Raw genomic sequence first — 13,132 nt, forward strand, 5'->3', positions numbered from 1 at the left:
GGGGAAAGGGTTCCAAACTCACCAGCAGCTACTGCTCGTTGCTTCAGAAAGTGAGGGCCCTTGTTCTCTGTGACCTGCAGGGAAGAGTTCAGGCAGTCAGCTCAGCGTGCCCAGCGCCCCAAGGATAACTGCTTCGAGTTATCCCAGAAAATGGAATCCCAGAAAATGGAATATGCTGCAGTAAGAGCAGCGAGGTCAGGTGGAGCTTTTCTGCCAGAAGATGAGCCTGACACAGCTTTGATTCAGTGCAGCACTTTGCTGCTGCTGCCTTGGAGCTCCCTGCATTTCTAAAAGGATTCCAGGACCCTGGGGGAGGTTGTGTTAAATTCTGAGGCTGGACAAGCCCTTGGCATGACTGGGAGAGCAGCGATCAGTGTGGGATGCTATAGGATGCTGTGGGGTGCTGAGGGATGCTGGGGGGTGATGTGGGATGCTGCAGGAATCTGGGAACACTGCAGGATGCTGAGAGATGCTATGGGATGCTGTGGGATACTGTGGGATGCTGTGGGATGCTGTAGGGTGCTGTGGGATGCTGTAGGGTGCTGTGGGATGCTGTAGGGTGCTGTGGGATGCTGTAGGGTGCTGCAGGAATCTTGGAACGCTCCAGGATGCTGTGGGATACTGTGGGATGCTGTGGGATACTGCAGGATGCTCCCTCTGGCTCTGGCCTCTCTGGCCTGTGCTGACCCTCAGGACTGTCAGGAGCCCCCACCCCACAGCATTTTTAGGAAGGCGTGTTTTATGGGCAGCCACCAAAAACACTATGAATAAACTCACTAAGCTGCCCTTGGTCAGCTCCAAGCAAAGGATTTGAGGCATTCTGCCCAACAAAAAAGCTGAAATTATTGATATGGACATGCTGAGGCTGTCTGCTGCTGGCTGTGTCTCACACAGCTTCAAACGCTGCAGGAGAAGGAGAAAACAGATRATTTATATTAGCAGGAGGGAGGAGAATGTTTGTGCAAGGAGAGTCAGCCTGCCTGGGGTTGGGGACTGCTGGCTGCTTCAGTAAACCCAAAGATAGTTTAATGTTTTACTGGAAGTAAACATCCGTGTGCTCCTGCAGAAAACAGTCATTTCTTAAACAGTTGCTCCAGGGTGTTGGGGAAAAATGGAGAAGGAAAACAGTAGGGGAAATTCTCCCTTTTTTTATTCCCTTGCCCACCTGTACACAAAAGCATGGCCCAGCCCCAGCAGCCTCCTGCTGCACTGGAATTGCCACCCAGCAGAGATTGGTGTGAAATTCCAGCGTGAGGCTGAGGGAAAATTGCTGCTGTGCCATCCAGGAGATTTCTGCGCCTTTCATTACCGTGTAAGGACTTTCAAAGTCCTGCTCTCTGTGGTGACTAAACACGACTGATGTGACACAATCACAGACAGGTGACTTGGGCCTTGCCCTGGAGGGAAGCACACGGTCAGAATTCAGGATTTCCCTCACACTCCCCTTGCTTTCAGAATTCAGGATTTCCCTCACACTCCCCTTGCATTCAGAATTCAGGATTTCCCTCATACTCCACTCACTTTCAGCCAGGTGTATTCACCTAGGAGTGTATTTACACATGATCTGTGTGACATTTGCTACATATTTCCCAAGTGACTAATTCCTGTCAGCGATCCCATTCTCTAATGACTCGATAGCCAGCTCAAAAATCAATCCCTAACCTACATTGAAGGATTCAGCTTCCGTGGAGTATGTTTACATACTCAAAGAGTAACTTCTGCCGAAGTTCCTTGTGTAAACTCGGATGTTGCAATCCAAACAGAGGTGGCAGGAAAATGAGAAGGAGAATAAGGAGAATTCTGCTTCTTTATAAAAGATAACAGAATGGTTTTGTTTAAATCTAAATTTACTTGTTTCCTAAGAACRCCAGAGGGAAACTCCAGGTGCAGGAGCAGCATTCAGGGATGCTGAAGGACAGAGTGATGCAGCAGATAACGCAGGGGGACAGAGCAACGTGTGAAATTATTCTGTTGCCTGGCAAAGGTATGGCTGTTCTTTCCTTTCCTGAGTGTGCTATTTGATAAAGGCATGAATATAAATCTCCAGCAGAAAATGTTTTAGCAGCAGACATTGAAGGTGTCAGTAATACTTGTCCTGAACAGGCACAGATATGCACAGAGACGGAGGACTGAGCAGCATGAGACAGCAGAGAGAAACTTTACAAAGTCAGTGCTTTTCTTGTTTTCCCCTTCTTTACTCAGCTGTGATTCTGAAAAGTTCACAGCCTTGCTTCAATTTTCCCTTTGGTTTCTGTGGAGAGCCCAACCAGCCCTGAGTGATGGGGAAATCSCACCCGGAGCTGACTCACAGATACTTGGACAGGCAGCTTCCCTGAGAGAGAGAACTCTTCTGCATGGTTCTGGTACCAACAATGCCCACAAGGCTCAGTCCATTTGCATCTGGATATTGCTAAACCCAAAAAGAAGGGCTGATATCCAACAGAATAGGGCATGGGAAGAGCAGCTGGCACTGCAGGCAGAGGGACTGACCAGCAAAATATCCCCAGCTCCTCCACCCACTCCCTTTCCAGCACTATTTCACTGGGAGGATCTCTGCAGTTCACCTGCACCACATAAACCCAAAGGTTTCTAACTCCASAGATACTGCATGGCCTGGCCTGGGGATATTTGGTAGGGACCTGGCCTGTACTAGTCAAACTGGCTTCAATCACAACATTTTGGCTGGAAAAATCCTGGGATGTGCTCGCTGCCTGCTGTGGCCATGAGGGACCTTTGCATCCAGCWGTGGCCAGGCAGGGATTTAACTGGTGCTGCTTCTGGGAAGAGAATCCCAACACCTGAGTCCATCCAAGCACAGGGCTCACTGCTCCTCTCCAGGCATTTCTCCTTCCCTAAAGATCAGGAAGCCTTTTGAGGTTCTCCTTCCTTTATGGGCACATCCTTCCTGGGATTTGTTTCCAGCTTTCTGGCTTTTTCCTTTGGGGCAGGATCCAGGTGGAGCYGCTGGGATTTTCAAGTTCTCACTGCTCTGCACCAGGTCCCTTCCCCCCTGCCAGCTGCCATGGCACAGATGTGGCACTCAGGTGCACATGCAAGCGTTTGGACATGGTTTGGAATTCCTCTTTATGCTGCTTSTGGCCCTGGCACACCAAGGATGCCATGAAAAAAAATAAACCCAAACACCGACAACTCCAGGCCACGGGAGCTGGTGCTCTGCTGAGGTGGATGCTGAGGCAGTCAGAGCTGCTCTSCTGGCTGCTGTGACATCCCATTGGCAGCTTTGGGAACTCAGACTGAAACTTGGCTTCCCTTTCAGGACAGATAAAGGATGAACCTTCCTCTGGCAGGGCATCACTATGGCCTTAATATAGAATTCCTGCTACCAACACAAGCCACGTGTTCTGGTTTAATTTCCTCTGGTTCTATTTCCTCTCCTCACTCWGGACTGAAGCACAAAACAAAGTGATTTCTGCTTCCCAAAGGAGCAGTGGAGGGAGCCTGGAARGTGTCCAGGGAAAACCATCACCAGACTGGAATTATTCACTCAAGATGCACCAAACCATGACACAGAGAAAACCGTGGCCCACACGTGGTGTGTAATGACATAACTCGCCCTGCCTTTCCCTGAAAGGAACATTTCCAGTGGAATAGGTGACTGCATTCCTTCAGAGGCACAAGGTGACACCACACAGATATGAAGGGAGCACTTCACCCCGCGGGCAGGGGCAGGGTGCCCGGGACACGCCTCTGTTGCACAAACCTCCCCGGGCTTCCCTTGCTCCAGGAAGGACTCGCTCAGGAATTTACTACGTCTGCTCCTCACCTGCTGAGTCCCTTCCTGCTCCTGGGACTGTCCCCAGAGATGAGAAGGTGACAATCCTGTGTGGGCTGAGTGCTGTGGGGCAACCAGAGGACTCCTCCCGTGGGCTGCGAGGGTCAGGAGGCCAGTACTCACTGGGGAAAACTCGGGGCTGCCTACACGTCCTGGGTACCCAGGGCACCCACATCCCAAACCAGTGCCCCACAGAACTCAGCCACACACAGCTGGTCCCAAGAGTCCCGATTTGAGCTGTCAGTGGGGTACATGAGGATGGAATCGTTTAGCAAACTTAGGAAATGCAAAAAGACTTCTTCCCAAGAGCCCTTTATGCCCAGCAACTTCACCAGGGACTGGAGCAGCCCGAATCTGCAGAACTGAACTCCTGGACTCAGTGTGTGTGATGGGGCTTCTGAGGGAATTGTCAGCAAGCCAGCCCGGCAGACAAACCCAGCCCTCGGTGCCACCACCGAGAGCACAGCCAGAATGCAGCGGAGTGAATGAAAAGCCCGGGACCAGCAGAGCCCAGCTGAGCTGCAGCTCCTCCCACGGCACCCGGGCACCCGGCCAACCCCAGATTTTCCTCTTCCTCCCCGGGACTCGCAGAGGTTGTAACTCCCCCATCACCTCGTTACATCACTGTGGGAATACTACGAGCTGCTAAATCGGGAGCGTGTGCTGGGAGAGCGCGCCGGGGTTGCAATTCCGATCTCTTACGYCGCGCTCTTCCTCTTCAACAGCCAAACCCACTCATAAGAATACTTTTCCATTCTAACCCTGCCAGTGGGATCACGAGCCAGRAATGCATCGGATTGATCAAACAAGCCAGCATTTGATGATTCTTTCTCTCTGAGGCTGTTTGCAGACTGAACTGATCTGCTCTCACAGGACACAAACAAACTCGGAGCAGCGGCGGAGACCGCCCAAAGCATCCCGTGTTCTTTCACCCGCAATCTCGAGCAGCGCCCAGCTCTCTGCTCTGCCGTAATTTCACCCTTTTGGAACTGCAGCCCCCCAAATCCTCTCAGAACGTGCCCAAGCCCTGAAGAAAGCCGTGCTCKGGCACCTGCAGTGGGTTCCTACAGCTGGGCACAAGGAATTGGCAGATTTAACAGCCCGAAGGGCTGCACSGAGGTAAAACCGCGTACCACAGAGGCTGCTGCGCCCTGAACTCGGCATCACTCGGGCAGGAACCGCCGGCAGCGCAGCCGCGGGTTCACACAGGGGCCAGCACATCCCTGGGAGCCACCAGCGCAGGCGGGGCCACGGCTCTCACCCTCCCTAAACATCCCCGGGCTGAACGGGAGCCAGGCGAGAAACCTGCCTTCTTCGCTGATGAACCGGGGAATTACAGACCTGAATTTAAACCCACACCTTAATTCTCCAGACTAATAGCCCGGGAAATCCCTGCTGAACTCACAGCCGTCCATGGGAACARGCACTTGCAGGGGGAATGGAGCAGAAGGGAAGGGAGTTGGAAGCAGCACAGCACAAGTTTTTATGGCTGGGACCAAAGTGAATGCAGCTGTCTGGCAAGGGGAAAGAGCTGAGACGATCCACAGGTCTAGGGAAAGTTTTAATGGGGAGCAAAAAACAGGATGGAAAATTGAGGGTTGGACTGCCTTAATCACCTCCAATCACATCTCTAAGCTTGTATTAGTAATAATTAATAACACACCGTGGCTGTAGCTGTCAGCGCGGTGATGAGTGACTGACCCACTGACATCAGCAGGTCTTCCTGAAATCACACTCTGGAAGGGGAAGCCACGGATTTCACCCAAAAGAAGGCAGGAAAATGAGCCACAGTGTCAAAAAGCTGGCCGAAATCAGTGCAGAGACACTGATTTCTACCAATCAGAGGTACTCCTAAGCATTCCCTGCAGCGCAGCAACGAAAGTTTGAAAGTCATGCCCAGTCACCTCAGTGGAAGTAAGGAACCGTTAGTTAAAAAGAAGGAGCAATAATCAGAACGAGCAATAATAGGAACGAGCAATAATCAAAAAGAGCATTAATCAGAAGGAGCAATAATCAGAAGGAGCAATAATCAGAAGGAGCAATAATCAGATTTATCCTCGAGTTAAGGAAGAAGGAACATAACAGCGAGTCTCTTTAGGCACGAGAAATCCACGAAGAGAATGAGAAGAAGTCCACAAAGGCGGGCTAGGGCAGGAGGCAGGCGCACCCATCCCTTACCTGGGCGCCGCAGGAGCCGGGCGCTCGCAGGTTCCCGACCAGCAGGTAAGCGGTGGGCAGCAGCAGCAGCAGCACGGCCAGCAGGCACAGCAGCACGGCGCAGCGGATCCTCCTCAAATCCTTGCGGAGGTGCATCCCGGAGCCTTGGGCGCCGCCGGGAATCTCCGGCCCCATCTCCACCGCGCGGTCCATGGCAGCAGCGCCGGGCTCGTTCTCCGAGGGAGCCGGGCACCGCCAAACCTCTTGTGGCGCCTGCCCTGCATGGAGACCCCCATTAAATAAGAGCTGGCCCGAGTGTGGGAAGGCACCGGCGCGCACGCACACCCTCCCTCCCTCCCGAGGAATGCACCGCCTACAATAGAAACCGAGCGCAGGCAGCGGCGGGAGCACCGCGCTCCCCGCGCTGCCCCGGGCCGGCTCCTGCCTCCCCACGGCTTCGCCTCCCCCCCCCTCCCGGTGCAGAAGGAAGCCAGGAAAGTCCCGGTGGGCGGAACCAGGATAAACCCCGCTGCTGGGATGGATAAGCTCGCCGGCTTTTCCGCGTGGCGGAGGGAACGTGAAACCAATGGGAGTGAAAGTGAGAAGCGGAGGGGAGAGCCAGAGGAGAGCAGAGCAGGGCAGTTTCTTCTTTCCCAGAGAAAGGGGAAGAGGCTTTTAGGGAAGGTGAGACAACGGGAAGCGACTGACCCCACAGAAGGGGTCCTGTTCTCTGAAGTGTTGCTTCACCCCCCATTTTAGCAGAATTCACAAGCCCGTTGCTCAATGTTCACCTTTTGTACCGAACCATCGGGGGTTAGGCCCAAAACTGCGTGTTTGTCTGCTCTGGGCTTCATCTTTTCCCAAATCATCCTAATTAAAAATCTTAACAAAAAAAAAAATTGTGCTGTCACTTAGTCTGTTACTGCTGCTTGGAAAAGCATGACTATGCCGTACTTGGGGAAAAATTGRTGTCAATCTTCCTTGACTGACAGCTGCTGTCCCTGATGGAGAGCGGCTGCTGCSTGGGGAGATCCTCTGGAGCTGATCAGCAGCGCAGCCAGGAGGAACAAACTCGTCTGGCAGCTGATGTGCAGTTGGAAGGGGCTCCCGGATCCCAGGAAAGTTCCTCACTTGCTTCCTGCAGCAGCCCATCCTCCACAAGGAAAATCCGCTCACTTAGGAAGCGCTGGGAATGGAGATAGGGCTATTTAGGCTTACCCAGACTGTTGAAATCAGATTTTTTTTGTCCCCCAGGAAAGTTAATCTGTCATTAAAACAGAAACTTTCTTTGATGTGTGCATGCACACGGAGTGATGTGCAAGAACTTCTTTTTCCCTGCATAGAGAAACAGGCTGGAAACTTGAACACTTCTTTAGTGAGAGAGGTTTGTTTTCCCCCACCTCCCCATGAAAAGCATTTCAGATTTCGATTTTTAAAAAATTAGATCAAAAAAAGAAAACTATTTTCTCACATTCCAGGCTGTCTGTAACATCCTCCCCCCCTCAAAAAAAAAAAAAAAAAAAAAAAAAAAAAAGAAATCAGCCAGCTCTTATCACTTCAATGACACGGCAAGTAATCTTCCTATTTCAACAGTTGAGTTCAGCTCTTGATACTCTGGAGAGATAAATTTCATGCTCTGAGCAGAACATGTGGTTTGGTCAGCGAGGCTGCCTGAGGCTGCCAGCAGCAAGGAYGGGATCCTTGCCAGCAGAGAGAGAATGGACCAGGGAAATAGAAAGCAAGAAAGGGTGAGCAAGAAACAGTGAAAAGCAGGATGATTTAGGGAGATGGGTATGAGAGAGGGTAAATCATGGAATCCCAGACTGGTTATGGTTGGAAGGGACACTGAAGGTCCCTCAGTGCCACCCCAGCCATGGCAGGGACACCTCCCACTGTCCCAGGCTGCTCCCAGCCCCAATGTCCAGCCTGGCCTTGGGCACTGCCAGGGATCCAGGGGCAGCCACAGCTTCTCTGGGCACCCTGTGCCAGGGCCTCCCCACCCTCCCAGGGAACAATTCCTTCCCAATATCCCATCTAAACCTGCTCTCTCTGAGTTTCTGCCATTCCCTGTGTCCTGTCCCTCCATCTCTTGTCATTGTCTCTCTCCACATTTCCTGCAGCTCCTTCAGGCACTGCAAGGTCACAATTCAGTCACCCCTGGTCTCCTCTCCAGGTGAGCACCTCCAGCTGTCCCAGCCTTCCCTCCCAGCAGAGCTGCTCCCTCCTCTGATCCCCTGGTGCCTCCCCTGGGCTCTCTGCAGCAGCTCCAGGTCCCTCCTGTGCTGTTCCCCAGGGCTGGGGCAGCTCTGCAGTGGGGTCTGACCTGAGCACAGGGCACAGGGGCAGAATCCCCCCCTCCCCTCCCCTCCCCTGCTGCCCAGGACTGGGGGTTTCTAGCCTGGCTCATGCCATCTGCTCACCCAGCACACGTTCCTTGTGAAGCACCAAGGGCCCCGTGCCCCAGCCCGAGCCAAACCACATCACTGCTGTGAGACCTGACACAAGTGACTGCCTSTGTTTCCTTCCTTAATTCATTGTTTGTTTTCATTTAGCCTGTAAAACCTTGGGGACAAGGGCTGCTCGCTGCTTTTACTGGATCTCATTTCAGGGTAGGCGTTGCTCCATTTACTATTAAATAAAAGAGCTTATATTTCTATGCACTCCTATCTAGAGATGTGCTTTTTTTTTCACTTTTTTTTTTTTTTTTTTTTTTTTTTTTTTTTTTTTTTTTTTTTTTTTTTTTTTTTCCTGAGGTCCCAGCTGCACATTTTAGGGCAGAATACTAAAAACCATTGATACTAATTATTTTGATCACAAGTGCCAAAGTTAATTTTCTCTTCACTGCAAGTGCTCCAAAAAGCTTAAAATATATTCAAGGCATGGGCCTTGTCAGTAGATGGACACACAGGAATTTATTTTTATTTTTATTTTTATTTTTATTTTATTTCCCAAGGATTTCCAAGGGAGCCAGCTCTGAGTTACAACAGCTTGTAAATGCTTTTATTGGCCACAGACCTCTCCTGCAGACCTTTGGCTGGAAGAGGATGAGCCTTGGGGAGCTGAGCTCTTSAGACATGATGGGAACAGGCTCAGGCTCTGCCCCTGGCTTTGAGGCCAAGGCAGAGATCTTRGGATCTTAAGGATCTTAAAGATCTTTTTGGGATCTTAAGGATCCCAAAAAAAGGAAGAGAAAGTCTTTTTTTTCCTGTGCAGACAGGTGTGTCTGGCTGACAGGAGGCTGGTGCTTGCCCAGGAGGAGACTCTCAGCAGAGCAGCTCTGGAGTTACGGGGAAAAAACCAGCACTGGGATGCACTGGGATGCACTGGGATGCACTGGGATGCACTGGGATGCACTGGGATGTTCCCCAGCCATCCCCTGGCTGCAGGACAGGGAATAGAGACCTTGGGGAGCCACCATGGTCTCGTTTTTCCCATGAATGAGCTGGTTGGTGGCAATCAGGGCACAGGCAGGGACGGTTCTCGCTCTTGCTTGTGTCACACCACGCCATCTCGTGCCACCCTTCACGTATCCTGCTGCTCCCCATTTGTCCCCAGCTCCTCTCTCAGCCCGGCCTGTTGTGCAAATCCTCCTGCTGTTGTCAGACATGTCCCAGCCTGCGATCCTTGAGGAGTTTCTGCTGATCAGAGAGTTCTGCAGGGGTTACTGCTCCCGCTCCTGCTGTGGCTGCACCAGCTCTGCAGAGGGCAGATGTTCTCCTGGGGATTTACTGCCGGGCTCAGGGATGGTTTTTTTGAAGGGCTGAAAAAGTAKGAGAGGAATTGGGGATCCAAAGGAAACAGCTTGGCACTGTGGCACGTCACCACTGCGCCGCTGGGTTTTCTCTGCTGTCTGAAGTGCTTTTGTGTTCTCCCTGCGTGTTTGTGCCTGATTTTGGCATTTTGGCTGAGGATGAGCTGGATCACATCCAGAGTGAGGAGAGAGGAGTGCACAGGGATGGTCTGACAGCTGCTCCTCTCCTCAGCATGGAAAATGTTCAGCGTGTTGAACCTTTATTCATTCCTTGTATACATCAGGGCATGGCTGTGCTCAGGTTTTGGGCCACTCATTGCAACAAAGACCAGGGAAGGGAACAGGACTGGGGAAGGGTCTGGAACCCCAGGAGTGGCTGAGGGAGCTGGGAAAGGGCTCAGCCTGGAGCAAAGGGGGATCAGGGGGGACCTTGTGGCTCTGCACAGCTCCCTGACAGGAGGGGACAGCCGGGGGGATGGGGCTCTGCCCCAGGGAACAGGGACAGGAGGAGAGGGAACGGCCTCAGGCTGGGCTGGGGAGGGTTAGCTGGATATCAGGAAAATTTCTTCACTGAAAGGACTGCCCAGTCCTGACACAGCTGCCCAGGACCGTGGTAGCATCCCCATTCCTGGAGGAATATAAAAGCCATGTGGATGTGGCGCCTGGGGGTCAGTGATGACCTTGGCAGTGCTGGGGGAATGGTTGGACTCTGTGGTCTTGGAGGTCTTCTCCAAGTGAAACAATTCTAGAGTTCAACGATTTTCTGTCTGTGTTCTAAGGTTTAAAACTTGCAGTGAGAGTGGACGGAAAGTAATAGAGCTTTCAATGCTTATTTGATRCACTTTCTAAGGGTTTTCAAAGTGATTTTTGCTCATTGTGTAGGGAATTCTTGATGTTTTAGCTGTGCCATTTTAGCTGAGTCCTGAGAGACTCCCCTCAGAAATGCAAAGCCCAACTTGGAAGAGAGAGGGAATCAGTGAGTGAATTTGCTCCCCTTGATCTCATCATTTCCTTCCTGCCCTGRTGTTCAGTTGGATAATCTGGAATCTCCCACCGGAGGCTTGTGTGTCAGAGGTGCAGCAGGGCTGGAGGGAAGGCAGAGGGGTGAGCGAGCTCCTCTTGGCACGATCATCTCTTGGGAGAGCCATGATATCACCCACCCACAGTGGAGGGGTTTTCTCCTGGCCGTGGGCAGGTGTGGGGGTGTCTCAGGAGGGGATTTTCGGGTCACTCCTTGCACAACTCCCGAACCCCAGGGAGCAGAAACAGGACAAGCCCCCAGCTGCTGTGAGAAAACATCAGCCTGGGCTTGTCACCAGGCAGGAGATGGGGACCAGCTCCTCCAAACACCCCTTGCCATGGGGTGACATCAGACGGGAAGGAGTGGGGAGCTGTGGGATGGGTCCCCACCTCCATCCGCTGTGTCCCCCATGTGACCTCCTACCTGCGAGCTGCTGCTCCTCCTGCCRCCGCTCTTCCCTCCCACGCACACGGGGTGAGCGAGGCAATGGGCTGGGCGGTGCTGCCGAGGTGTCAGGAGCTGTCAGGAGCTATCAGGAATGTCACAGCCCAAAGGAATGGTGCTCCTGAGRTGTCAGGAGYTGGAGGAATGYCACAGCCCAAAGGAATGGTGCGCCCGAGGATTTGAGAGCTGGGAGGAATGTCATAGTGAAAGGGATGGTGCTCTGAGGTGTCAGGAGCTGTCAGGAGCTGGAGGAATGTCATGACCCAAAGGGATGGTGCTCCCGAGGTGTCAGGAGCTGTCAGGAATGTCACAGCCCAAAGGAATCGTGTGCCCGAGGATTTGAGACCTGGGAGGAATGTCATGGCCAAAGGGATGGTGCTCTGAGGTGTCAGGAGCTGCAGGAATGTCACAGCCCAAAGGAATGGTGACGGATGGTCCTTGGCTCCCACCCACTGCTGCAGGGGCTGTGGGATGGCAGCTGAGCCATTCTTGGGAATCTGGGAAAGCCTTTTAGGGTATATCCTCGTCCAACCCCTCAGGAGAGCCTTTTAGGGTAAATCCTGGTCCATCCCCTTGCGGGTGCTGCGGGAAGARAGAATGACAGAGACAGCCTGGAATTCCTGTGTTTAGAGTGGTTGCAGCACTTTCATTGGAGCTTCGCAAGGAAGTTTTGTACAGAGACAGCTTTGCTGGATATTTCTCCCTCCATTTCAGCTCAGAGCAGGTAGCTGGCCCTGTAAAGCGCTCCCTCCATGGCRCAGGGCTTTGTCCCCTCCTCGCTGCTGGCAGTCTCCATCAAGGATCCGGCGAGGCGGAGCCCCGAGGCTGCCGCGGCTCTACGTGCCTGGGTGTCCATCGGCAGCAAACCCCAGCTGGCTGCTGTCGTGTGCACACCGAGGGGTTGCTGAGGAGACACCATGGAGATGTGGCTCTACGTGACGGACACAGAGGGACAAAATCCGGTTACACAGCGTGGTTCCCGGTGATTCCACCGAAAGGATTAGATGGCATGGAAGGATGACTTGGTCGCTGTCACCACCTTGCTTTCTCATAGTGCAGCTGGGCACAGCTGGACTTGCCCCTTGTTTTTCCTTCTTTGGGAATGATGCAGCCCAGATCTGTCCAGGGTGAGCAGTGGGATCAGGGGATCTTGTATCTTACTCACTCCGGAGCAAGGGCAGTGGTGATAAAGTGTGAGCTCTAGGTCACAGCCTTCAGTGCTCTAATACACCAAAACTCTCRAGCTGCATCTGCCAAGGCAGGTTTGTGAGTGATCCCTGTTTCACTTTTAACACAAGCCTTCAAGTTTTAGGCAGCCACCAACAGGTGAAGTGAATGCTGTAAAAACCCAGAKGGTGGGAATTGTGTTTTTTCCCTGCAGAGATGCTCTGTGTTTCCCCAGACAAAGCCTCTACTCCTGGAGGCACCAAGTCTGCCAAAACACCCTCAGGCATGGCTGGGGTGCCAAGTGGCACAGCTGTGTGCCAGCTGGGCAAAGGGGCCAGAGCTGAGCACAGCCAGGGTGCCATTCCCTTATCTTGCCCTCTTGAACCCCAGGGCATGGAGCCAGGGTGCCATTCCTGTGCTGCTCCCCTAAACCCCAGGGTATCACTAAATCATGCAGGAACCTGTCACAGGAGGGAAAAACTCAGAAGCAAAGCCCAGATGGTTTCAGGCTGTGTTGGTTTTGCTTGGCCCAGTTTTGGCAGTGGGGGAGCCAAAAAGATGGCTCCTCTGAGAACCTTCTGGAGGTTTCCACCATGTCCAGCAGAGCCAATTGCTGTTGGCTCTGAGGATGATGGACATGCCTCTGGCCAAACCTGGGCCGATTGGAGATGGTGGTTACGCCTCTGTGAAAACATAGTCAAGAAGAAATCAAAACAAAGGGGTAGACACAGTAGTTTTGCCAGAGGAAGAGGAGGAGGTGAGAATATGTGAGGGAATGCAGGCACCAAGGTCAGTGGAG

At 52.6% G+C, this 13,132-nt stretch overlaps 1 protein-coding gene across 1 annotated transcript in view; it reads right to left on the reverse strand.

The window, feature by feature from the left end:
• The window catches only part of TNFSF15 (TNF superfamily member 15), a 14,246-nt gene extending 7,673 nt beyond the window's left edge, over positions 1 to 6,573 (reverse strand). Inside the window, exons 1-2 of the mRNA XM_057381927.1 lie at positions 5,972 to 6,573; positions 23 to 74 (exon numbers count right to left, since the gene is read on the reverse strand). Of these exons, the coding sequence (XP_057237910.1) occupies positions 23 to 74; positions 5,972 to 6,163 (244 nt within the window). The 5' untranslated portion in view covers positions 6,164 to 6,573. The remainder of the gene's footprint in view (positions 1 to 22; positions 75 to 5,971) is intronic.
• Positions 6,574 to 13,132: the final 6,559 nt, after the last annotated feature.

The sequence above is a fragment of the Malurus melanocephalus genome, unplaced genomic scaffold (assembly GCF_030028575.1).
Source record: "Malurus melanocephalus ecotype Western Australia unplaced genomic scaffold, MMel_1.1 scaffold_541, whole genome shotgun sequence".
Classification (NCBI taxonomy): domain Eukaryota; kingdom Metazoa; phylum Chordata; class Aves; order Passeriformes; family Maluridae; genus Malurus; species Malurus melanocephalus.